The sequence below is a fragment of the Penicillium waksmanii genome (genome assembly GCF_028829765.1).
Source record: "Penicillium waksmanii strain IBT 27052 chromosome Unknown utg000005l:1.0-5232799.0:1.0-5237142.0, whole genome shotgun sequence".
In the NCBI taxonomy this organism is placed as follows: Eukaryota; Fungi; Ascomycota; class Eurotiomycetes; order Eurotiales; family Aspergillaceae; genus Penicillium; species Penicillium waksmanii.
This window is the reverse complement of record NW_026643252.1, coordinates 282,681-306,456: the sequence shown is the minus strand read 5'-3', so window position 1 is coordinate 306,456 and position 23,776 is coordinate 282,681. Positions and strand designations below refer to the sequence as shown.

At 51.2% G+C, this 23,776-nt stretch overlaps 8 protein-coding genes across 8 annotated transcripts; 3 read left to right on the top strand and 5 right to left on the bottom strand.

Annotated features, from left to right (window-relative positions):
- Positions 1-304: 304 nt before the first annotated feature.
- Positions 305-980, bottom strand: N7481_005026 (synaptobrevin family protein; the record flags this gene model as incomplete). Its single annotated transcript, XM_057264245.1, has 2 exons — positions 305-866; positions 937-980. 2 exons carry the CDS (start codon positions 978-980, stop codon positions 305-307), a joined length of 606 nt encoding a protein of 201 aa, XP_057121965.1.
- Positions 981-1,580: 600 nt separating this feature from the next.
- On the bottom strand, positions 1,581-4,157 carry N7481_005025 (uncharacterized protein; the record flags this gene model as incomplete). Its single annotated transcript, XM_057264244.1, has 1 exon — positions 1,581-4,157. The coding sequence occupies one exon, from the start codon at positions 4,155-4,157 to the stop codon at positions 1,581-1,583; it is 2,577 nt and encodes an 858-aa protein (XP_057121964.1).
- A 926-nt stretch (positions 4,158-5,083) lies between these two features.
- On the top strand, positions 5,084-5,400 carry N7481_005024 (uncharacterized protein; the record flags this gene model as incomplete). Its single annotated transcript, XM_057264243.1, has 2 exons — positions 5,084-5,130; positions 5,196-5,400. The coding sequence occupies 2 exons, from the start codon at positions 5,084-5,086 to the stop codon at positions 5,398-5,400; spliced, it is 252 nt and encodes an 83-aa protein (XP_057121963.1).
- A 314-nt stretch (positions 5,401-5,714) lies between these two features.
- N7481_005023 (ion transporter) lies at positions 5,715-9,125 on the bottom strand (the record flags this gene model as incomplete). The annotated part of the gene is made up of 2 exons (XM_057264242.1): positions 5,715-8,752; positions 8,840-9,125. The coding sequence occupies 2 exons, from the start codon at positions 9,123-9,125 to the stop codon at positions 5,715-5,717; spliced, it is 3,324 nt and encodes a 1,107-aa protein (XP_057121962.1).
- A 1,370-nt stretch (positions 9,126-10,495) lies between these two features.
- On the top strand, positions 10,496-17,389 carry N7481_005022 (bifunctional carbamoylphosphate synthetase/aspartate transcarbamylase; the record flags this gene model as incomplete). The annotated part of the gene is made up of 5 exons (XM_057264241.1): positions 10,496-11,195; positions 11,288-14,521; positions 14,575-15,476; positions 15,529-17,274; positions 17,333-17,389. Coding segments are annotated over 5 exons (6,639 nt in total), but the record flags the coding sequence as incomplete, so codon positions are not given.
- A 1,337-nt stretch (positions 17,390-18,726) lies between these two features.
- On the top strand, positions 18,727-20,462 carry N7481_005021 (uncharacterized protein; the record flags this gene model as incomplete). Its single annotated transcript, XM_057264240.1, has 5 exons — positions 18,727-18,919; positions 18,982-19,026; positions 19,095-19,432; positions 19,489-19,803; positions 19,866-20,462. 5 exons carry the CDS (start codon positions 18,727-18,729, stop codon positions 20,460-20,462), a joined length of 1,488 nt encoding a protein of 495 aa, XP_057121960.1.
- A 127-nt stretch (positions 20,463-20,589) lies between these two features.
- N7481_005020 (acyl-CoA synthetase) lies at positions 20,590-22,216 on the bottom strand (the record flags this gene model as incomplete). The annotated part of the gene is made up of 2 exons (XM_057264239.1): positions 20,590-20,754; positions 20,816-22,216. The coding sequence occupies 2 exons, from the start codon at positions 22,214-22,216 to the stop codon at positions 20,590-20,592; spliced, it is 1,566 nt and encodes a 521-aa protein (XP_057121959.1).
- Positions 22,217-22,869: 653 nt separating this feature from the next.
- Positions 22,870-23,694, bottom strand: N7481_005019 (methyltransferase; the record flags this gene model as incomplete). Its single annotated transcript, XM_057264238.1, has 1 exon — positions 22,870-23,694. One exon carries the CDS (start codon positions 23,692-23,694, stop codon positions 22,870-22,872), a length of 825 nt encoding a protein of 274 aa, XP_057121958.1.
- Between the last annotated feature and the right edge of the window lie 82 nt (positions 23,695-23,776).

The window sequence follows — 23,776 nt, the reverse complement described above, 5'->3', positions numbered from 1 at the left end:
ATAACAGCTGGGATGCTAAAAAAGAAGAAGAACAAGAAGAAAGCCAAAAGTCAAGTCAAACTGCAGTATTTGCTAAAGCTCACCCGGCCGAAGGTCGCCAATCGAACCGGAAGACTCGCTCACTCACCCACCCACTCATGAGCTATGGCTAACACACTTCGACCACGCAGGCAATCCACACCCCATCCCAATAAAGAGATAAAGAAGGAAAACAACAACAACCCCCAACAAAACCATCAACTTAATATTCTTCCACCACATCCGTCTCCGCAGCCCACGACTCCGCATCCGAAAATCATGTGCACTACCCCCCCAACCGATCCGTCTTATCAACGAGCAAATCAATCCGCTCCCCACGCTCCAGAACCCGCTCGATATTCTCGGTCATGATATCGCGCACGCTATCGATCTCCCGCTTCGCAGACGCAAGCGAGTCGCCCGGTGGCGCGGTGTTGTATGTTTGTAGTAGCGAGCGGAGTTCGGCGTTGAAGGCTGCGCACCCGTAGGCTGGTAGGGCGCTGAAGTCTGTGCTGGATGGGTTGTAGGTTGTTAGGAACTTGCGTTTCATTTCGAGGAGGTAGGCGAATGGGATGCGTCGGCCTTGTTCGGCGGATGCGACCACTATGAAGCTTAGTGGGGCGTATGAGCTTGTTTCTGTCCGACTACTTTGGTCGTCTGTTAAGCTGCCGGATGGGGAGTCGGCGATGTAGTGTACGAATAGGCGTTCGTGGGTGTAGGTGAGTTTCTGGGGCTTGTCGTGGGTGATCTTTGGGAGGATGATGGAGGCGAGAGAGGAGGCGGATGTGGAGGAGGCCCCTGGGGAGGAGTGCTCCGCTAGAATGGTAGTGCGGTTGGCGATGCATGAGCTGGATTTGATCGAGGCTGGTTAGATGGTTGTTCGGGGGTTGGTGGTAGATGATGCCGGGGTTGACTTACTAGAGCAGGAAGCTCGGGGGTTTGGAGGAGGAGCCTGAAGCCATTTTGTCTTGATGAAAGCTGATAATTACAGGTTGAAGTGAGGGCCCCGGAGGCGTAGTGAGATTGCAACCTGCGAGAGAGACTCTTGGATAATATCAAGTATCCTTGGTCGTCGACGTTGGTTGCGTGGATGCCGTTGCGGAGCTGCTGTGGGTCAGCTTAGTCACGTCATCAGGTGTCTATTTTCAGGCATCCAGGCAGCATCTCAGGCGTCAACCAGTTCCTGGTGAGTCCGAGAGAAAGCTCAAATAAAGTAATTTTATTAAGAAAGAACAGATTCTGGATTTGCGACCCAATTAGGGTGCAATTTCCTATTACAAGGTTACACTGCCGTGCCACAAATTGATGGACAGACGGAGGCACTGAGATCGCAGTAAATACAGTAGATTTTGGATAAGTTCAAGTTTGTGAGTCATCTCAGGTTCAAGTTACTTTGATCTACTAGGATCGCTCGAGAACTAAATAAACTGCAATAGCAAGAGTTACTCGGAACAGCTGAGGTTTATCCATGCATCAAAAAACCATTCTTGTTTCTCATAGCCACCTTTGGGCGCGTGTTTTCAATACCCATCGTGAACTTGATAGGAGGACAGACAAGCCCACTAGAGGCGCCCATCAACTATCTCAAATCCATGAGACGCTGCATCACTCATAATTTTGTCATGGTCATCGTTATCGTCATCGTCGTCATCATCATCGTCGCTAGTGTTTTCAGGGTATTCCATATCCTCATCATCACTTCCATTGATGTCGGATTGATGGCCCATCAGAGTACTGTTGCTATCGCTGTCTGCACCATCCATCTCGAAGTTGAATTCTCCGTGGCTAGATTTGACCAGGTACTCGCTTTCCAACGGTTCTTCGTATCCTTCATGGACTTCAGGCTCTGCAATATCGGCTTGCATAATGGAGCCCTCATCGAACGAGCTGCCCAGGGACTGGACTTCGGTCTGGTGTGAGAGTGTGGCACGATTGGATGCACCGTTGATTGTGCTCCGCGAATCCGACGGGCCAATATCACTGAATGAGTCCTCCGTTGTTGCATTGCTGCCAGTGTGTACTGCAGGTCCGGGAGTGGAGAACCCGCCGGTTTCCATGATCGGAATGTCTTGATCTTGGAAAACACCACCGCTGCCATCGTCGTTGCCTCCTGCCCAGAGGGGCAAGAGGTTTAACTGTTTTTCTGAAAGGCAGCTAAGAGTATCGATAGACGTGATTGGAATCGAGGGCCCTTCGGTAGGGAAAAGTAATCCCCGCGCGATTTGGCGGATGGAGGTATTGGCCGAGACAAGGAATAGAGTCAGGTCAAAGGATTTGGCGGGTGATCCGAGAAGTTTGCCTTGGGCAAGCGACTGGTGGGGCTGAATCGGTGCCGAGTTTTCAGGGAAATTCGAATACTCTGGGAAAGCCTGATAATTTTGATTTCGTTGTCTCGGACGGCCAGTTTCTCCCAACGAAGGAGGACCGAACATATCTAGAGCGGTGTTCGGACTCGGGTTCGAGGCCATCACCGACTCCGAGCTAGATTGCTCACCATTCCAGTTTTGAGCCTCGCGTGGACGAAAGACGAATGGTTTGCTGTGCGGATTCGGTTCTGTGGACGGGACGAAGGCCGAGGATGAGGCAACGGGTCCCGCAAATTTTGGTAGTAGTGGTCGCATCGGCAAGGTTACTTGAGAGTTCTGTAACGCGGCTAATAATCTTTTTGCCTCTGCCTCAATTTTCTGGTTCATGTTGTTGGCCTCACTTTCAAGAAATGTGCGATGGAAATAATCGATTCTAGCCCTCTCGTGGCCTTTGAAAGCAAGTAGCCCTTCGCCAATATCTGAAATAGCCTGGTGGTACATGAGTTCCGGCGGGAAATCGGTGTCGGAAAGGAGACTGAAGTTTAAGAGGCTGTACCAGAAGCTCCTCCCGATAAGGCGCTGTAGAACATGCTCTTTATGGAAGGTGGAATTCATCCGGAGGTTCGTGATCGCAGGGACTGCATCACTGGATCGAATTGGGTCTCGAGTCCTTTTCAAAAGACTGTAGATTCTGTATCTCACAAAATCCTTCAGAAGGCCTGTCAGATAATTGACTGCAGCCCGGTCTCGCGAGCATTGCTCTCGGTGTTCAATAAGCTTTTGATACTCGGGATTCTCGTCAAGCCAGGGCATCTCAGCCCCAGCAAGGTGCAAGAACTGGTCAATGAGATCATCGGCAAAGCTCTTGCTGGCATATTCTATGCGCTGCACCTCAATATCGTCCAGGAAGCCATTCATCCGACTGTGAGCGAAATTCTCGATGTAATTATGCCTGGGGCGAAGATCGGCGGTTCGAATTGTGTTCAGCAAAGCTTCATCCCCGACGAGAGCAAGAAATGCGTGGTGGCAAAGTTCGGGGGCCTTTATTCCACAAGCCACTCGGTATGCAATCTCCGGATGAATCTCAATGAACTTGGTGTTGGTTGTCTGGTAGAACCAGGACAGAATGTATCCGCTCACAGCCGGCACAGTTGCCAGATCGAAGACTTTGGCTATCGCAAAGAATGTCCACAGCTTGGATGGAGTATCCAGGGAGATACTGAGACCTTCCAAAACATGCAAAATGTGCTCAATTCCTTCCCGGTGACGCACGGGAGAGTACTCCACCGGTAGACTCGTTGGTTTTTCAATGTTTGGAGCATCGGCTAAACCCTCATCTTGGAAACCAGCAAAACCAGGGTCCTTCGGAGGTGCCTCGATGTCTTCCTCGGCGGGGGAGGTTGGCGGGGGTGACGACGGTTGACTAATGATTGCGTCCTCCACAGGCTCACAAATGTCCTTGCCTCCAACACACGAAGCCGGCAATCTCCACAGGAGCCTCTGCGAAGCCCACATTCGAATGCCCGACGGGCAGGATACCTCTGTCAATAGGATGATGGCATCTTCTTCTAGGATTGGAGGGGTCAAATCTAAGAGATATTTAATGCCCCGGGGTAGCGAGTCCTGGTGGAAGCCTCGTTGTTTGGCGACTCGTTTCTGCCATCGAGGATGAAAGAGTTTCGTCAGATAAGCAGAGCCAGTCGAAAGCAGTTTCTCACTGTGGATGCGATGAGTGGTTGTCGATGAGCTTGGCAGTTTGCGGCAGGTATTCTCCGGCGGCGGGTCAATGTAGACGAGGGTATCACCATCATCGAAAAGCAAAAGCGGGATCATTGGGGCCTCAGTAAGATCGGACTCGCGTCGGTGAAAAGGGGGGGATGGGCATGGGAATGGGGACAGTAGGTTCTGGCTGTTGAAAGTGAGTATTCTCAGTAGAAACTGCCGAGGCTTGTAGAGCAGTCTCAGTTAACTGGCCATTATGCCAAGTCGAGAGGACAGTAGGAAGCACAGGGGATGAGGGTCTGGCTGGAGGTGGCTGGAAGGAAGCCATGGTGGAGAAGCATGCATGGGTATGGGCTCATGAAAGAGAGGTCGGGATTTGTGGAAGACGTGAAAGAGGTGAAAGAGGTGAAAGAGGTGGAAGAGGTGGATGTGGAAGGAGGGAAGCAGGTGAGCTCGAAGAAACGTGATCTTTGGGGGCGGAGTGAGTTGAGCCTCAAGCGGGAGGCTGCTGCCTGCGTACTTTCCGTAGTAACCAGCAGTCACGGTACTCAAGTATACAACAGCATACGAGTATAGTATAGTATAGTATAGTATGCCAGTAGTAGTAGTAGTACTCATGATTACACTTCCATGACTCACATGACCTATACCTATACCTACACCTATATCTATATCCAACAACTCAGTTCGTGCAGTCAACGATGACTCCACTGCGGGGCTTATACTTGTGCACATGCTGCATAACTACTGGCTAGCTCCACCTACACCAGGTACAAGAAACCCTGGAAACAATAGGGCCTGAACCATTCAGAACCCACAATCGGGCGAACCGTGGTAGCTATCGTGCCCACTTCCAGCTCCTAGCCACATCTGGTGATGTGCTCATTGAGATGTCATGACGACAGAAGATAATTAGGTATATCTTGGCAAGAGACCTCCTCTTGGATCACTTCCCTTCACTTGAACGATCCCACAACCTCTATCATTATATCTATTTGTACCCAAGGATAACATTTGGAAAACAAGAAACTTCCAGAATGGCCGCCCTCACTGGAAATTCAATCATAGGACGTAAGCCGATGAAGTCCGTGCCCTCAACCTGGAACTTTCGCCACTCACTACTACTGATACAATATATCTTTCAAACAGATCCACCTCCATTGCCCTCATGAGCATCGTCGGTGTCGTCGGGGGAACCTGGGCAATGTCCAGACTGAGGGCGAATAGAGGCACTACGATGACCACAAGCGAAGATGTGGAAACATTCCAAGGTGGCAGCGCTCAAACCGACGTGGGAAACAAGACTGCCCGACCTCCACCTATATACCCGGTTCCGCGGGGTGGTTCGATCTAATTGGGAGAGAGTCTTTGGAATTAGGACGGCTGGGAGAACTAGTAGGAGAACTAGTGAACAATAGTCAGGAAGGGAGGAAATCATAACTGCTTTCGTGTACGATCAATCCTAGTGGCGTGTGTCTGTATGTATGGGCATAAAATACAAAATGGAAGCAATGCGCGCTCGTGGAAAGAAAAAAAAATCACATCAATCAGAAGTCCGCCCTCCTTTCTTTCCCTTGATATCTGTACAGGGTATTTGCGAATGTACAAAAAGTACTAGGACATACAAAACGATGAAAAAACGCAAGAATGAGAACAAAGTGAGCCCCGTTACGCTGATCGTGGTACATCATGATCGTTGTCGCCGTCATGGTCATACTCCTCCTTCCTCGGCGAGTATGAGAGACGACCATCACGGCCAATCCGGCTCTCCTCTGAGCCTGGTCGGCGCTTTTTCACATCTTTATCTTTCTTTTCGGCGCGCTTCTTCTTATCGCGTTGACGAAGCTCATCCACCCGAGGGCGACTTCCACTTCGACTCGACCCAGTCTTTCGAAGGTCCTTAACTTCCCTGATCACTTCGCGGAATCCCTCTTCAATATTATTCATTCGAGCCAGGACCAATTTACTAAGCATGTCTTGGGTTTGACTCGTCCCTTCCCGTCGGAGACCCCCCATTGCGAATGCCATTTGGGTGTTGAAGCTAGATGGTACAGCGCCAGCGTAAGCACCAACCACCGCCTTGTTGTCTCCCAGGTCAGAGCCCAGGCCAAATAGCAGAGACCGCTGAGGTCGAGCTGAGCCAGGGCGGTCCGAGACATAAAGGCTTTCGAGCTCTGGTACAGACATCTGGTTTAAACCCAGGGAGGCATTTCTAATACCAGCAGGGGCAGGGTGTCTCTTTATGGTGCCCTGGTCCACTGAGGTCGATACATGAGGCAGGCGACTGGGCTCATCATCAGAAGAATCTTGGTTAGGCCGGGTTGGAGTGGCCCGGCCTTCGGTGCCTTCGTTCGGTGACCCGAGGGGATTGTAGAGCATAGTGACTCCGGAAATGTTTCGGGAGTGCTTAGGCCGGCGGGTAGGGCTGCCACGGCGCGACAACAGTCTCGCGGTCGATGGCCGAGAGCTGTAGAATTTAGGCGTGGTCTTTTCACTGCTCCTCACTTCCTCCTCCACGTCACTGTTATTTTCTTTGTCGGAGTCTCCGCCGTCACTTGTAAGTTCGTCATCTCCTTCCATATCCGTGTGCTGGGAGAGCTGTCTTGTTCGGGTTGGGGACGCAGAATCTCTTCGTGGACGACTGAACGTAGGGCCAGCTACGTGGCTGGTTCTTTCCTCTGGATTGGAGGCCACCGAGCGAGTAGTCTCTGTAAAGTTGCGTCCACCCGCGGCGAGGGTCTTGCGGAATGGGAACCGCAGTCGACGGGTAGGCATTTCGAGAAGATCGGCCACGGAGTCCTGCTCATCGGGGGTATGAACTGGACCGGAACCAATCTCTTGCATCCAATCTTTGATCACGTTGTTGGTTTGCTGCTTGCGCCGGGGTCCGCGCAGCCGATCATCGCTTAACGGTCGTCGGAAAACCTCCTCCAATGCCTGGTCTTTCTGGTAGGTTGCAACAGAAGGCTCTCGAACCAGGCCCGGACCCCTGTTGCTGAATGCACGGAATCGACTTGGTCGCCAAGTTTGTGTGGGATCTGTTGGTCTTGTCTGGGGATTCGCATCGACCAGATCAGTTAATTCCACCACTTGGGAGCTAAGAATGGTTTTCTCGTAGAGACAGATTGTAAACAAGATCGGTAAATGGGTGATTTTGATGATTGTTCGATTAAGCCGGATAAATTCTCGAAATGGCATCACATATCGAAAAGGCGTAACTAACCACGCAATGATATTCGTCGGAGCAACGTAGGAGAAAAGTGCATCCGATTTAACCATGGAAATCGCGTTGACGGCAAACAAAAATTGGTGCTCCTGGTTGGCATTTTGAACGATTCTCATGAAGGAGTTGGTGAGAACTGTAATCAAGATGGTGACGACAACGAAATGACAAATGAAGAGGAAGAGTGTCAGGATGGTCCGCCCGAGAAGATTATAATCCTCCCACATCGCCCATGCCGTAGGCGTAAAGCCCATCAGCATTTGAAACAGTCCATATGCCACTGTATTGGGAGAATGATCGTTTCCAAATGACAAAAAAGCGACAAAGAATCCACTGCAGGCGATGATTATCAACACAAAGACTGCAATCAGGTCGGATGCCATAATACGAAACGCAATCAGCAGTTGCGAGAAGTATCGGTAATGATCGAGTATGGAAAATAGGCGAGGGAATAAAAGTACCGCATTGGCTGCCAACACATCATATGCCTGGTTGGCCACCTGCTGATTGCGAGGGTAAGTCAAAAATGAACCATAGACCCGTAGGCAGTAGTAGCAGAAGAACAAGAGTAAGATTCCCAAGTCGAAGAGATTCCAGAAGCTCATCAAGTACAAGCTAAACCCCTGCTCGTTAAATCCTACCACTTCATCAAGCATGAACCCTGTACTCCAAAACCAAAATACGACCTCTAGAGAAGTGATCGACCGGCTTCTGTCTTGCAATACTGCCAGGAACAGCCCTAGTAGCACAGCGAAAGAGAGAGTAGAGAGAAATTGCCGATATCGTGGGACTCGTAGTCGAGATAACTTGAACAGGGAAGCTTCGCGGGGGTTATATAATGTGACAGATCGGCGCGTCGCTGAATTCCCAAGTCCAGCTATCGGATTGCCATTCGGGTTTGCAGATGTCCCATAGTCTGGTCCAATAGCGGAATTCCCGCGACGATGTAAATGATCGGCCACCGAATGAAAGACAATGGTTCCAGCCCAAATGGCTTCCAATTGTTGAACAACCACGGGGTGGGCCAGGAACCGCTTCGCTTGGGCCCGAATGGCGACTTCGAGGCACGAAACCCGTCCGGACCCCACGACCCGTTTCCCTTGTGGACCGTGTGCCCACGCAGCCGATGGGTCCTGGCCCTGGAGGGGGTAGAATTCATAGGAGAGCGCGTCGATCAGCTCTCTCGTCGAGTATTCGCGGAGTAACTTAATCGCTAGTAGTTCGCTAACCATCGCCCGTGTTTGGCTAGCACCGCTGTTTCCCGGGTTGAGCTGTATTTCCTTCTCGAACTGAAGACAATTGGCCATGAGGGCATAGAGAGTGGCTCGCGAGAAGTGGGCGGACATGAGCTTTTGTTGAATGGGCTTGATCAAAAACTGCGACACCTGTGGTGACCGCAGCTGATCCCATGTCAAGGTCGTCTCACAGCGGGAGGCGATCAAGGGACGAATCGCATGGGTGATATCGTAGACCGGGAGGGAATCTATCGTGGCAATTGGTGGTCAGTTTCTGGAGATCTTTGAAAGGGAGGTTCAAGTTGAAAAAGAGGAGGGGGGGAAGAAGAACATACCTAGATGTGAGGCCGAGAATATTGGGAGAAGTGGTGTCGACTCCATGGGCCGCTCGTCCTCTTCCTCATTGTCATCTTGAATCCAATCGGCATCCTCGTCCTCGTCCAGGCTTTCTTCGTCTACATCGTGCAACTCGGGCGCATCGTAGTCGCGTCTGCGGCCACGGTTTGCGGCAGCTCGAAACCAGGGAGAAGTATTGTGATCGCTTGGCGTAAAGGGCGAGGCAAACGGGGACTCATCGATCTGGGTGCGACGTGGTTTCGGACGAAGCAGAGAAGCCAGCATCGTGGAGGGACAGGGAGTTTTCAGACGCGAACCCGCATGATAAGAAATATTTGGAAAGGTGTGAAGGCCTCGGGGTTGGTGGGGAGAGCAGTCGCGGGGATCACCCGGCAGATAGAAGAGCACGACCGGGGAAAGAGGCGCAAGGGCGAGTAAAAGCTCAAAATATCCGAGGTCGCGAGCGATTAACGCAGACCAGCGAGTCGGAGCTATCCTATAGGAGGGTACCCTCAAGCACCGCAAGCTATCGCGCATCTGGAGCGATCGGGGCCCCACACGTCATGGCGCAGACCACCTGACCACCTGACCGCTCGTGTCATTCCAAGATTCAAGATTCAAGTTCTTGTTGAAATTTGAATTTACGGTGTGTTCGGGGTTGACTATTGGTGGCATTTGAGTTTGAAATTCACTTTGTGCTAATTCAAAGGTTTGTTACACAAGTTGATCGGATGCTACTGGTAGTCCTAGTACTAGTACTACTAGCATCACATGCCCCGATGCGGCAACATATTTATACTCCGCCCCGGGGTGCAGTACTCATCTACTATATAGTACTCCAGGGCTTAAGTACCTCAACATCCACTCAGCCCCAGATGGCCTGGAAAACAGAAACCAGAGTACTAGTACTACATCTAACTAAGATTTTCTGCTGGTACCAGCACTAGATACCAATACTACTGCTAGTATTAGAGGAACTGACTCCGATCTGCACCTGGCGGCGCTGGTGCCCATGTGAAGGGCTAACCTTCAAGTTGGAAGTAGATTCTAGTAATTTGAACCTTGGAGTATATTAGTAGTAGTAGTACTACTAGTACTACTACTAGCTACTGGGCCATTGGAGTATACTACTAGTAGTACTAGTAGTATGTACTAACTAGTCCCCTGCCCGCTGCTGCAGCCGCGGGTTATCGGCCTTATCAATGCTCACCGCCTGCAGATGCCACTGCCCTGTGAGGCATGGTGGATGCAGGTGCAATTGGAATACCGTAGTACGAGTATATAGGATCTGTATTGGATAAATAAACTGCTCATTCAATATCTAACAGTCCAAACATCTCAAACATCTCAAACTGCCGTGCCGATCCTTCAATTCCCCCCATCAAATGACTCAATCGCTCCACTTTTCTGGGAAAATTTTCAAGGCGGTGAACACCCACCCACGCACCGCAACCGGTGGGGCCCGCGCTTGAACGAAAAATTTATTCTGCCAGCGCCCTCGCTCTTCTTTCTTCCTCCATACCTCAGCTCTTGCAGCTGCAATTCTACTCCAATTCCTCTCTCCCCCCCTCTTCTCCAAAAATACCCTCAAAAATATCCTGAATCTCTGTTGAAAAAGAAAAAAGAATCCATTGAAGTCGTGGATGCTGTACTAGAGTGACCTCGCGCTCGATCAGATCGTCCCCGAGAGGACTTGTCCCCCTCCCCTCTTTCTTCCCACACCAAAAAAGGACTTGTTGCCCATCATGGCTGACAACACCGGCGCTATCATTAAGCCCGCCTCTATCCCCGTCCGGGGTGGAACCGATCGCCTTGTGGCCCTCGAGTTGCAGGATGGCACTGTTTACCAGGGTTACAACTTCGGTGCCGAGAAGAGCATTGCCGGTGAATTGGTCTTCCAAACCGGTATGGTCGGTTACCCTGAGTCCATCACCGATCCTTCCTACCGTGGTCAGATCCTGGTTATCACTTTCCCTCTCGTGGGTAACTACGGTGTCCCCTCGCGGGAGCAGATCGACGACCTCCTCAAGCTGCCCTCCTACTTCGAGTCCAGCCAGATCCACGTCGCTGCGTTGGTGGTCGCAACCTATGCCGGAGAGGACTTCTCCCACTTCCTCGCGGAGTCATCCCTGGGCAAGTGGTTGAAGGAGGAGGGTGTCCCCGCCATGCACGGCGTTGACACTCGTGCGCTGACCAAGCGCCTTCGTCAAACCGGTAGCATGCTGGGCCGCATGCTGCTCCAGAAGCCCGACGTTGCCCAGGAGGTTGCCTCCGGCACTGACGCTGCTACCTGGAAGTCACACTTCGAGGAGATTGAGTGGGTGGACTGCAACACTAAGAACCTCGTCGCTGAGGGTAAGTCAATTCCCCATTCCAAAACCAATCATGAAGCCCGAAAACTCGGCTGTATTGGAATATTGTCTAATTGGATCTCTCTTCATTTACAGTCTCTATCCGTGAGCCCAAGCTTTACTCTCCCCCCGCAGATGTTGCTCTCAAGCACCCCTCGGGACGGAACGTCCGCGTTCTGTGCCTGGATGTTGGTATGAAATACAACCAGCTCCGCTGCCTGTTGACCCGTGGTGTTGAGGTCATGGTTGTTCCCTGGGACTACGACTTCCCCACCCTGGCAGGCAAGGACTACGATGGTCTGTTTGTCTCCAACGGACCCGGTGACCCCGCTACTCTCACAACCACTATCGACAACCTGGCCAAGACATTCAAGGATGCCCGCACACCTGTCTTCGGTATCTGTCTGGGTCACCAGCTGATTGCCCGCGCCGTCGGTGCTACAACCAGCAAGATGAAGTTCGGTAACCGTGGTCACAACATTCCCTGCACCAGCATGATCTCTGGCAAGTGCCACATCACCTCTCAAAACCACGGTTATGCTGTGGACGCCTCCAGCCTCCAGAATGGCTGGGAGGAGCTGTTTGTCAACGCCAACGATGGCAGCAACGAGGGTATCCGTCACACCACCCGTCCCTTCTTCAGTGTGCAATTCCACCCCGAGAGCACCCCTGGTCCTCGCGATACCGAGTACCTGTTTGATGTCTTCATCAACACCATCCAGAAGACCATTGCCTCTGCGGATGCGCTCACCAAGCCTGTCGAATTCCCCGGTGGCACCAAGGCTGAGAATGTCAAGGCTTCTCCCCGAGTTTACGTCAAGAAGGTTCTGGTCCTGGGATCCGGTGGTCTCAGCATTGGCCAGGCCGGAGAGTTCGATTACTCCGGTAGCCAGGCCATCAAGGCGCTGAAGGAAGAAGGAATCTACACGATCTTGATCAACCCCAACATTGCTACTATTCAGACCTCCAAAGGTCTCGCAGACAAGGTCTACTTCCTTCCCGTCAACGCCGACTTTGTGCGCAAGGTCATTAAGCACGAGCGCCCCGACGCCATCTACTGTACCTTTGGTGGCCAGACTGCTCTCTCAGTCGGTATCCAGCTCAAGGATGAGTTCGAGGGCCTGGGTGTCCAGGTTCTTGGTACTCCCATCGATACCATCATCACTACTGAGGACCGTGAGCTGTTTGCTCGCAGCATGGATTCGATCAACGAGAAGTGCGCTAAGTCTGCATCTGCATCCACTCTCGAGGAGTCTTTGCGCGTTGTCGAGGACATTGGTTTCCCCGTCATTGTTCGTGCCGCTTACGCCCTGGGTGGTCTCGGCTCTGGTTTCGCCGAGGACATGGACCAACTCAGGGAACTTTGCACCAAGGCTCTCGCTGTCAGTCCTCAAGTCCTTATCGAGCGCAGTATGAAGGGCTGGAAGGAAATCGAGTACGAAGTTGTTCGTGATTGCCAAGACAACTGTATCACTGTCTGTAACATGGAGAACTTCGATCCTCTCGGCATCCACACTGGTGACTCCATTGTCGTGGCTCCCTCCCAAACCCTCTCAGACGAGGACTACAATATGCTGCGAACCACTGCTGTTAATGTCATTCGTCACCTTGGTGTTGTCGGTGAATGTAACATCCAGTATGCCTTGAACCCGTTCTCCAAGGAATACTGCATTATCGAGGTTAATGCTCGTCTGTCCCGTTCTTCGGCCCTTGCCTCCAAGGCCACCGGTTACCCGCTTGCTTTCATCGCTGCTAAGCTGGGTCTCGGTATCCCCCTCAACGAGATCAAGAACTCCGTGACCAAGTCCACCTGTGCTTGCTTCGAGCCTTCCCTCGATTACTGTGTTGTGAAGATTCCCCGTTGGGATCTGAAGAAGTTCACTCGTGTCTCGACCCAGCTTGGTTCCTCCATGAAGTCTGTTGGTGAAGTCATGAGCATTGGTCGTACCTTTGAGGAGGCTATCCAAAAGGCCATCCGCTCCGTTGACTTCCACAACTACGGTTTCAACGAGACCGATGCCCTCATGTCGATTAAGGCCGAGCTCCAGACCCCCTCTGACCAGCGTCTGTTTGCCATCGCTAACGCTATGGCCGCTGGATACACCGTTGATGACATCTGGAAGCTGACCAATATTGATAAGTGGTTCTTGAGCCGTCTCAAGGGTCTGAGCAACTTCGGCAAGTCTCTCACTGCCTTCAACGCCAACAGCGTGCCTATCTCTATGATCCAACAGGCCAAGCAACTTGGTTTCTCTGATCGTCAGCTTGCCAAGTTCCTGAGCTCCAACGAACTGGCTGTGCGCCGTAAGCGTGTTGAGGCTGGTATTACACCCATTGTCAAGCAGATCGATACTGTTGCTGCTGAGTTCCCTGCCGTTACCAACTACCTTTACCTGACCTACAACGCCTCCGAGCACGACTTGAAGTTTGATGACCACGGTATTATGGTTCTTGGATCTGGTGTCTACCGTATTGGTTCCTCCGTTGAGTTCGACTGGTGCTCCGTCCGTACCATCCGCACCCTTCGTGAGCAGGGTCACAAGACTATCATGGTTAACTACAACCCTGAGACTGTCAGTACCGATTACGATGAGGCTGACCGCCTGTACTTCGAGAACATTAATCTGGAGACTGTTCTTGATATCTACCAGCTTGAGTCCTCTAGCGGTGTTGTCATCTCTATGGGTGGTCAGACTCCTAACAACATTGCTCTGCCGCTGCACCGCCTCAATGTTAACATCCTGGGCACCTCCCCTGAGATGATTGATGGCGCTGAGAACCGTTACAAGTTCTCGCGTATGCTGGACCGTATCGAGGTTGACCAGCCTGCCTGGAAGGAGCTTACCAGCATTGACGAGGCCCGGGGATTCTGTGACAAGGTCGGCTACCCTGTGTTGGTTCGCCCCTCTTATGTGCTTTCCGGTGCTGCTATGAACACCGTCTACTCTGAGCACGACCTGGCCAACTACCTCAACCAGGCTGCGGATGTGTCCCGTGACCACCCTGTCGTCATCACCAAGTACATCGAGAACGCCAAGGAGATTGAGATGGACGCTGTCGCCAAAAACGGTGTTATGGTTGGCCACTTCGTCTCTGAGCACGTCGAAAATGCCGGTGTGCACTCTGGTGACGCCACTCTTATCCTGCCTCCGCAGGATCTCAGCGCTGAGACTGTTGCCCGTATCGTGGAGGCCACTCGCAAGATCGGTAACGCTCTGAATGTCACTGGTCCTTACAACATTCAGTTCATCGCCAAGGACAATGACATCAAGGTCATTGAGTGCAACGTTCGTGCTTCGCGATCCTTCCCCTTCGTCTCAAAGGTCATGGGTGTCGACCTGATCGAGATGGCCACCAAGGCTATGATCGGTGCTCCTTTCCAGGAGTACCCCCCCCTGTCAGCGTTCCCAAGGACTACGTCGGTGTCAAGGTCCCGCAGTTCTCCTTCTCCCGTCTCTCGGGTGCTGATCCCGTTCTTGGTGTTGAGATGGCTTCGACCGGTGAGGTTGCTTCCTTCGGTCGTGACAAGTACGAGGCCTATCTCAAGGCTCTGCTTTCCACCGGATTCCGCCTGCCCAAGCGCAACATCCTCTTCTCCATCGGTTCCTACAAGGAGAAGCTTGAGATGCTGCCTGCCATCAAGAAGCTGCACAAGTTGGACTACAACCTGTTCGCTACCTCCGGTACTGCTGATTTCCTGAAGGAGAACGGTGTTCCCGTCAAGTACCTCGAGGTTCTGGCCGGCGAGGAGGATGACTTCAAGTCTGAGTACTCTTTGACCCAGCACTTGTCGAACAACCTCATCGATCTGTACATCAACTTGCCTTCCAACAACCGCTTCCGCCGTCCTGCCAACTACATGTCCAAGGGTTACCGTACTCGTCGTATGGCCGTTGACTACCAGACTCCTCTGGTCACCAACGTCAAGAACGCCAAGATCCTGATTGAGGCCATCGCTCGCCACTACCCCCTGGACATCCAGACCTCTGATTTCCAGACTAGCCACCGTACCGTGGTCCTGCCTGGTCTGATCAACATCGCCGCCTTTGTTCCTGGCCTTGTCACCCCTGGCTCCAAGGACTTTGAGAATGTCACCAAGGCCTCGATTGCTGCCGGTTTCTCCATGGTCCGTGTCATGCCCGTCGGTGTTGACAGCTCGGTCACCCAGGCCACCGATCTGAAGATCGTTCAACAGAACGCCCAGGACAAGTCCTACTGTGACTTTAACGTCTCGGTTGCCGCTACCGCTACCAACTCTGACCAGATCACGCAGGTGACTGGCGAGGTTGGCTCCCTTTTTCGTTCCGTTCAACCACCTCTCTGGTAACATCAACAAGGTGGCTACTGTGACCAACCACTTCGGTTCTTGGCCTTCCAATAAGCCTCTGATCACTGATGCTAAGGGAACTGATCTGGCTTCGATCTTGCTGCTCGCTAGCCTGCACAGCCGCAACATCCACGTCATGAGCGTGACCTCCAAGGAGGATATCAGCCTCATTGCGCTCAGCAAGGAGAAGGGCCTCAAGGTGACCTGCGATGTGTCTATCTTCTGCCTCTTCCTTTCCCGCGAGGACTTCCCGGAGTGTGCCTCCCTACCCTCTGCCGAGGACCAGAAGGCTCTCTGGGATCATATGAGCACCATCGATGTTTACTCGATTGGCAGTATCCCTTACCAGCTAGCTGGCAAGGAGGCTTCTCCCGCTGTCGGCATTGCCGAGTCCCTTCCCCTGCTCTTCACTGCTGTCGCTGAGGGTCGCCTTACCGTTGAGGACATCACTGCTCGCCTCTACGAGAACCCCAAGAAGATCTTCGAGCTGCACGATCAGCCCGATACCTCTCTTGAGATTGAGATTGACCGCCCTTACCTGTACCAGAGCGCCGATGCTTGGTCGCCTTTCAGCGGCAAGGTGATGCGCGGATCTGTCCAGCGTGTCACTTTCCAGGGCAAGACTTCTTGCCTGGACCGTGCGATCACCTCCGATGCCATCAAGGGTACTGACATGTCTTCTCACCGCATCGTCCCTACCTCGCCCGTGCAGAAGCCTACCACTCCCATGGTTCGCCCCGAGAGCTCCCTTGACCGTCACGTTTCCGTCTCCGGTACTCCTGGCCGTCGTTTCCGTGGCGAGGTCAACGTTCCCTCTATTGGCGAGCTTGGCCCTCCTCTGTACCCCTCGGCCCCGGTCTCTTCCTCGCTGTATGAGATGCTGTCGCGCTCCCCCTTCCGTGGCAAGCACGTGTTGTCCGTGAACCAGTTCACTCGCGCGGACCTCCACCTGCTTTTCACTGTCGCCCAGGAGATGCGTCTCGGTGTTCAGCGCCAGGGTGTCCTTGATATCCTCAAGGGCCGTGTCCTCGCTACCCTGTTCTACGAGCCCTCTACCCGCACCTCGGCCTCCTTCGATGCCGCCATGCAGCGCCTAGGTGGACGTGTCATTCCCATCTCTACCGAGCACTCCTCGACCCAGAAGGGTGAGACCCTGCAGGATACCATCCGTACCCTGGGCTGCTACGGTGATGCCGTGGTTCTGCGCCACCCCGACCCCAAGAGCACCGAAGTTGCGGCCAAGTTCTCCCCGGTCCCCATCATCAACGGCGGCAACGGTTCCGTCGAGCACCCTACCCAGGCTTTCCTGGACCTCTTCACCATCCGTGAGGAGCTGGGTACTGTCACCGGCCTGACTATCACCTTCACTGGTGACCTCAAGTACGGCCGCCCCGTGCACTCCTTGATCAAGCTGCTTCAGTTCTACGATGTCCGTGTCCAGCTCGTCTCCCCCAAGGAGCTTGCTCTGCCCGAGGATGTCCGCCAGCAGATCAAGGCCTCCGGCCAGCTCATCGGCGAGTACGAAGAGCTCACTCCCGAGATTGTCGCTCGCTCCGATGTCCTGTACTCTACCCGTGTGCAGAAGGAGCGCTTCGCCGACCTCTCCCAGTACGAGCGTCTGAAGAACAGCCTTGTCATCGACAATGCTCTGCTCAAGCACGCCAAGAGCCACATGGTTGTCATGCACCCTCTGCCCCGGAACGCCGAGATCGCCGAGGAGGTCGATTTCGACCAGCGGGCCGCTTACTTCCGCCAGGTATGTTCCAACTCCCAATCCCCTCTTTGTAATGAATGACTGCTAATATATCTCACAGATGAGATATGGCTTGTACTGCCGCATGGCGCTGCTGGCCCTGGTCTTGGCTCACTAAATTTCTTCTCCTTCCATTATACTCCCACCCTGAGACCGGGATTCCTCAAAAGCGCGCCGTCGATTTTTACGCATGTCATGTCTTTCATTTTACCTGTTCTGTTCTGCTCTTTTTTCTTTGGAAAATTTCTGCCAACGTTCTGTCTGGATATCATTCGTAGGTGCAGCTACCTCGATAGAACGTCGCGAGCTGTGTATAGATTAGACAATCTCCGTTTCCTTTCAAGAACCTGATCACCCCTCGTTCTGTGTATGTTGTATATTATGTGTCATCTACGTGTTTTACGTGTTACGTGTTATGTGTTATGTTTATGTGTGTGTCGTGTGTTTTTGGCGTGCGTTGCGTTCGGTCTGTTTTTTGGTTGGCGTTTTCTTTTTTGGGTTGGGTTGGGGTTCCGGTGGATATTTCATTTTTCACAGCATTTGGCATTTTATATGCCAACAACTTGAAAAAATACTACTTCTGGTCATTGAAAAGAATTTTCATGTAAATTCTAATGTAATTTGCAAAAAGAAAATCACATATTTTGCTATTCATGCTCTGTTTTTGGTGCAAGAATGTTCTGCATTTAGAGCTGGTGGAGACATTTTTATCTGGAAGGCGGCGCTGTGGTTGGCTGGAAAGTTAGGGAACCATGGGAATGGGCTTACTTGATTCGGTCAATTCAATCAGTTCGAGTTCGCTTCTTGACAACATACAATAGAAAGATTCAAGGTGCCGATGAGAATTTGGGGCAGTCAAGTATTATCTTGATCTATCCTGAAGTCCATTGCGAGCTTAGACTATCACAGATATCCACCCTCTTTTTCACTGAAGGTATGATCTATTTCGACGTTCAACCACTGGCTGTGGTCTATTATCTTATTCTTGATTTTATGACCTAGTAGTATATCTAATTTCTGTCTATGCAAGGTCCAATTGGTATTTCTAGCTTCAGATAGCATGTAAGATGCCAATATATTGTATACTATAGTTTTGGGGGAAACTGTCCCCGCCCGATGGTGTGATCTCCCGCCGCGATTGTTCATTACACTCGCGTCTTCACTGGCCAATCCGTGCAATAATAGATGTCAAACAGAACGTCATTCGCCGCCTCCACAAAAGTCCGTACCCTTTCTCGGCCGGGTCAGGGGGCATGAATATGATGCAATCCCTGGAACACGAAGTTTGCGCGTGGTCCGCGGAGTAAATACAGTATGAGGTGCTTTCTGGGATTTTTAGGTTTGGCACACTAATAACACTGGGCCTTTTCTGCACGTCTCAAGTTTGTGCCACTTTCCTGAGACTGGGAATCTTTCAGAAAACTGAATCCTTCCTGTCAGGCTACTGTCGTCATCATGTCAACCTCGGTTGAAAAGAATGATGAGTCTGTTGTTAGTGGCACAAAGGATGATGCAGCATCGCCTTCCTCTAGTAGCCTAGGAGAGGGTACCGGCATTGACGAGAAGAAATTGCTACGGAAGTTAGACTATCGCCTTCTTCCTCCGTTGATTCTGCTTTATCTTCTTTCCTTCCTAGATAGAAGCAATGGTGTGTGATACCTAAGTGAATATTCTGTTGTGGAAACCAATTCTGACTTGTATTTAATGCAGTTGGCAATGCTAGGCTCGAAGGAATGACCGACGACATCAAGATGTGTATGGTGTCTCCATTTCATATCAAAAATAAATACCCCTGAAGGAAGCCATCTAACCTTTCTATACAGCGGGAGACCAATACCTCACTGGGTTGACCTTGTACTTCATTGGCTACGTCCTTTTCGAGATTCCAGCCAACGTTGTCCTCAAAATGACCACCCCGAGAATCTGGCTACCCACGCTCACTCTTGTCTGGGGTATTGTTGCAACATTACTCGGAGTCGTTCAGAATTACTCAGGGTATCTCTCCTCGCGATTCTTCCTGGGTGTAGCAGAGAGTGGTCTTTTCCCTGGGGTGGTCTTTTACCTTTCCATGTGGTACAAACGAAACGAGCAGCACTATCGCGTTGCATTGTTCTTCAGCGCAGCCAGTCTTGCGGGTGCTTTTGGTGGTATATTGGCATGGGTAAGCTTGTTCACAAAAATTCCGAAGGTGAATTATAAGAGTAATTGTTCGCACAGGGAATCGCACACATGAAAGGCGTCGGCGGATACAATGGATGGAGATGGATTTTTATATTAGAAGGCCTTCTCACAGTCATAGTGTCTATCACTGCCTACTTTTGGGTTTACAACTACCCAGACACCGCCGAGTTCCTCACCGAAGAGGAGCGCGAATTCATTCAATTTCGCCTTAAGAATGATAGCGATGCTACGCGAGATGAAGAATTTACCTGGTCAGCCGTGTTGGATGCGTTTAAAGACCCCAAGACCTGGCTCTATGGTCTCGGTTTCCATACAATGAGTCTACCACTATATACGCTTTCTCTTTTCCTGGTAAGTCAAGAAAAAGAGACGGTTCCGTTCTGATGCTTGATCGAGTGCTCATACTGGTATAGCCTACCATTATCAAGGAGCTGGGATATTCCGCCGCTCAGGCACAGCTGCTCAGTGTACCTCCTTACGCCGTGGCTTTCTGCACTACTATCGGCGTTGCCATTTTATCGGAACGACTACGTCTTCGTGCCCCTTTTATTATGGGATCGTCGGCTGTGGCTTGCATTGGGTATATTCTTCTGATTTCGCAACACCGGCCTGGAGTGTCGTATCTCGGTACTATTTTTGCCGCGGCGGGTATCTATCCAGCAGTCGCCATTGTCCTCTCATGGCCTGCAAATAACGTCTCAGGTCAAACGAAGCGGTGCATTGCCAACGCTATGCAGATTTCGATTGGAAACCTGGGAGCTGTCCTTGGAACGCAACTGTATCGAACCGAAACTAGCCCTCGGTACTTTCTTGGACATGGCTTCGCCCTGGGATATCTTGTCGCCAATATCATTGTCGTAGGAATTCTGTGGAAAGTGCTCCAAAAAGAAAATGTTGAAAAGGAACGCCTACGTGAGGCACAGGGACTTCGGCCTTTGATGGGTGATATTGGTGATGCCGATGGAGATTTCCTAGGCGACAAGGATCCACGATGGATTTTTCAAACCTGAGCAACCTGCATGAATCTAAGAGGTCCAAGACACTGCATACTAGGCCTTGTGGGGACGAATCTATCATGTCATCATCCTCTATTCACTGTTGTCTATTTACATCTAAGTCTCTTGCATCAAAAATAATCTATGAAATTTCCGGCCAGAGCTTCTGTACCAGAATCTTCTTGTTGATCTTGCCCATAGCGTTGCGTTCTATACCACTGACCACTTTCAGAACGGTAGGGACCTTGTAAGCAGCCATATCTTGTTTGAGTTCTGATCGCAGTGCTGGAAGCTCAAGAGGTGTCGTCTATGTGGTGTGTTAATTAAGTCCAAATAATATTTTCAGAGGGCGACAAGGGCAAACTTACTCCATCGCGAAACTTGACCACAGCGGCGACCCTCTGGCCCCATTCTTGGTCGGCCAATCCAACGACTGCCACTTCTTGAATTGTATCCAAAGCCAACATTTTACGTTCAACCTCGAGTGCGGAGATCTTGTATCCTCCTGATTTGATAATATCGACAGAGGCTCGTCCCTGGATGAAGTATGCACCGGTGACATCTCGTTTGGCGACATCACCAGTTTTGAACCATCCATCCAACGTAAATTCGGAAGATGTAGCCTCCGGCTTTCGCCAATATTCAATAAAGACATTACCGCCCTTGATTTCAATCATTCCCTCCTCATCGTGTGCATCGACAGTGCTGCCGTCCTTGGTCAATCGAACTTCGACGCCAGGCAAAGGCCAGCCAACGCTGCCATCAATACGTTTTTCCACTTCAAGTCCACAACTCAAAGCCATGCCAATTTCTGTCATGCCATACCTCTCCAGCAGAGTTTGTCCCGATATTTCTGCAAACTTCGCTTTGATGGGTGTGGGCAGAGCAGCAGAACCTGACACGATCAATCGCAAAGCTTGTGCTCCGGCGCGAGCCGCGTCCTCCTTATCTGTGCCACGAATGTTTGCATCGAAATAGTCGTTCAAGCGAGAGTAGATTGTCGGCACTGCGAAAAACATGGTCGAGGAGTCGCGATCCTGCCAGCGATTCCAGATCTCGGCGGGGTCAAATTTCGGTCTCATCTCGACAGTAGTACCGCTCAGAAGACTGGCAACCAATCCATTTACAATGCCGTGAATATGGTGAAGGGGCAAGACGTGGATCAGGTAGTCCGAGGGCGAGTATTTCCAAGCTTTGACCAAGGAGCTCGCTTGGAAGGTGATGTTTTCGTGGGTGGTTACGCAGCCCTTGGGCCTGGAAGTCGTTCCTGATGTATAGATCATGAGTGCTCGGCGGGTCACCGGGAAAGAAGGCGAGAAAGAGGGTAGCGAGGGCTTCTCATTTCGGCTCAATGGATCAAGACCCATGAAAGGGATATCTGTCGAGCATCCCTCACGCAGTCCTGGGGCAATTTTCTCGAATGCGGGGTGGATGATGACCAGCGACGGGTCTGAGTCTTCAATCACATACAGCAACTCAGCAACAGGGTGAGATGTACACAGCGGCACCGCAATGCCTCCTGCAGCCCAAGTGGCCCATTGAGTCACTACGTAATCATATCCGGTCGCGAGGAAGGCAATGCGACGCTCCTCCAAGTCTGAGACCCCGAGTTGTTCGAGAATGCCTTTCCTTAGGGCAGCGACGTCCTCCAAAAGCTGGGTAAAGGTGAATGACTGCTGCTTCACCGAGTCAACGACGGCAATCTTCTGAGGATCACTCTTCGCATGTTGCTGTGCGGCCACGAAAATTGGTAACTCAGGGATCGGCATGATCGTGTCTTATCGGACCGAGGAGCGGGGGGTTGATGAGGGTTGAAAGGGGAGAAGGGGTAGAGCGATGGGAGAAAGGATGGAGTGGATATTGCGACTCTTGGGGAAGAGTAATCGGTAACGAATGATCATCGAGTAACGTGAATGCTCAGGTTTGACTTGGCCAGAATGAATTGCACTGGTTCAAGGGGGCCCGGCCTCCAGATTTACTCCGATCGGCATCGCATTTGGATGCCGAGGCCTAACGTGGGGCAAATTCAATGCAGGGCTGAAGAATGTTCAGCCGGTAGCAGCGTAGATAGTAGAGAGGTGCAAAGGAACAGTGCAGGAGCCTGCAAATCTTTTACCAATACTAATATATTGTGGCTGGGATCGCTCTGTAGCTGCAGTAGTTCATCTATTCTACTTGGCCAAACGTCTACTCAGACCACTGTGAGCTTCTTTCCAAGAGGAATCACTATTGAAAACACAGACTCTAACAGATAGAGCATCATTCGAAGTTCACAAGAGTGATGCATGTTAAATTTGAAGAACCAGCCCTGGAGTATAAGAATTTACTCCGCATCCTGGTCAAAGACTTCGTGGGGAAGTGTAGTACCTAGATACAGTATATAACTAGCATGAGCCGCAAAGTTATTGAAAGCCCAGTGTTATCACCCGAAAACTAATGCCCTAACTTCAATGCTTTCCCTCCCCTTCACAACAGTTCCCTCGGGGGGATACGAAAATGCCGTATGCGCCACTCTCTTTGCCACTCCGGTCTGACTGTCAAAGCATTTGAGGAGAACTCGCTCATGATTGTCCAATCCGGAACAATACTTCCACTCTGCATTAGGATTATATTTCACCCCCAGGATCTCCCCATTGAAGGATGGATAGCGATGCTCAATCTTCACATAGTCCGATTCCGGTGTAGTAGATGCAGAAGCAAATGCCAAAGGTGACGATTCCACTTTGCCGTTGATGGGCCGCCAAACATTGATGATTCTGTAGCGACCTCGTAGATATTCTTCTGCCTGTGACGCATTTGACGCATGTCGGCGTACTCTTAGCTCCGCAGATCGTGCTGTTTGATCAGCATGGACTTGATTGACTGGCCGGCGTGCGGCATTGGGATTCGATCGTCGGATAGTATAATCGAAGAGAACAATGGATTTAGCGTCAGGGACATATTTCAAGAGCAAATTTTCAACTTCCGGATAGTAAAGCCGCCGGATCTCTTCGTCGCTATCGAATGTCTCATAACTGGAGGATGATTCAATCCCACCCACTATTTCGAATGCGTCGCGATCTAGTGAGAAATGATGTTCATTTCCCCGAATATCAGATATCGCGACCGTCTGAAAGTTGTCGCCGTAATTCCGACGAGGCTCTCCTTCTGGTGGATCTTCCACATAGTTGAAAGGTTCAGACTTATCGATAGGATCCTGGAAGAAGGCCAACTTCGCTCCAATGGGAAGGTGCTTGGATGATAACATAGTAATACTGGAGTTTGACTGGTGAATTGACAGTTCAGGTTAAAATATCAATATAGTCTAACTTTCTCGAGAATGAAGGGCA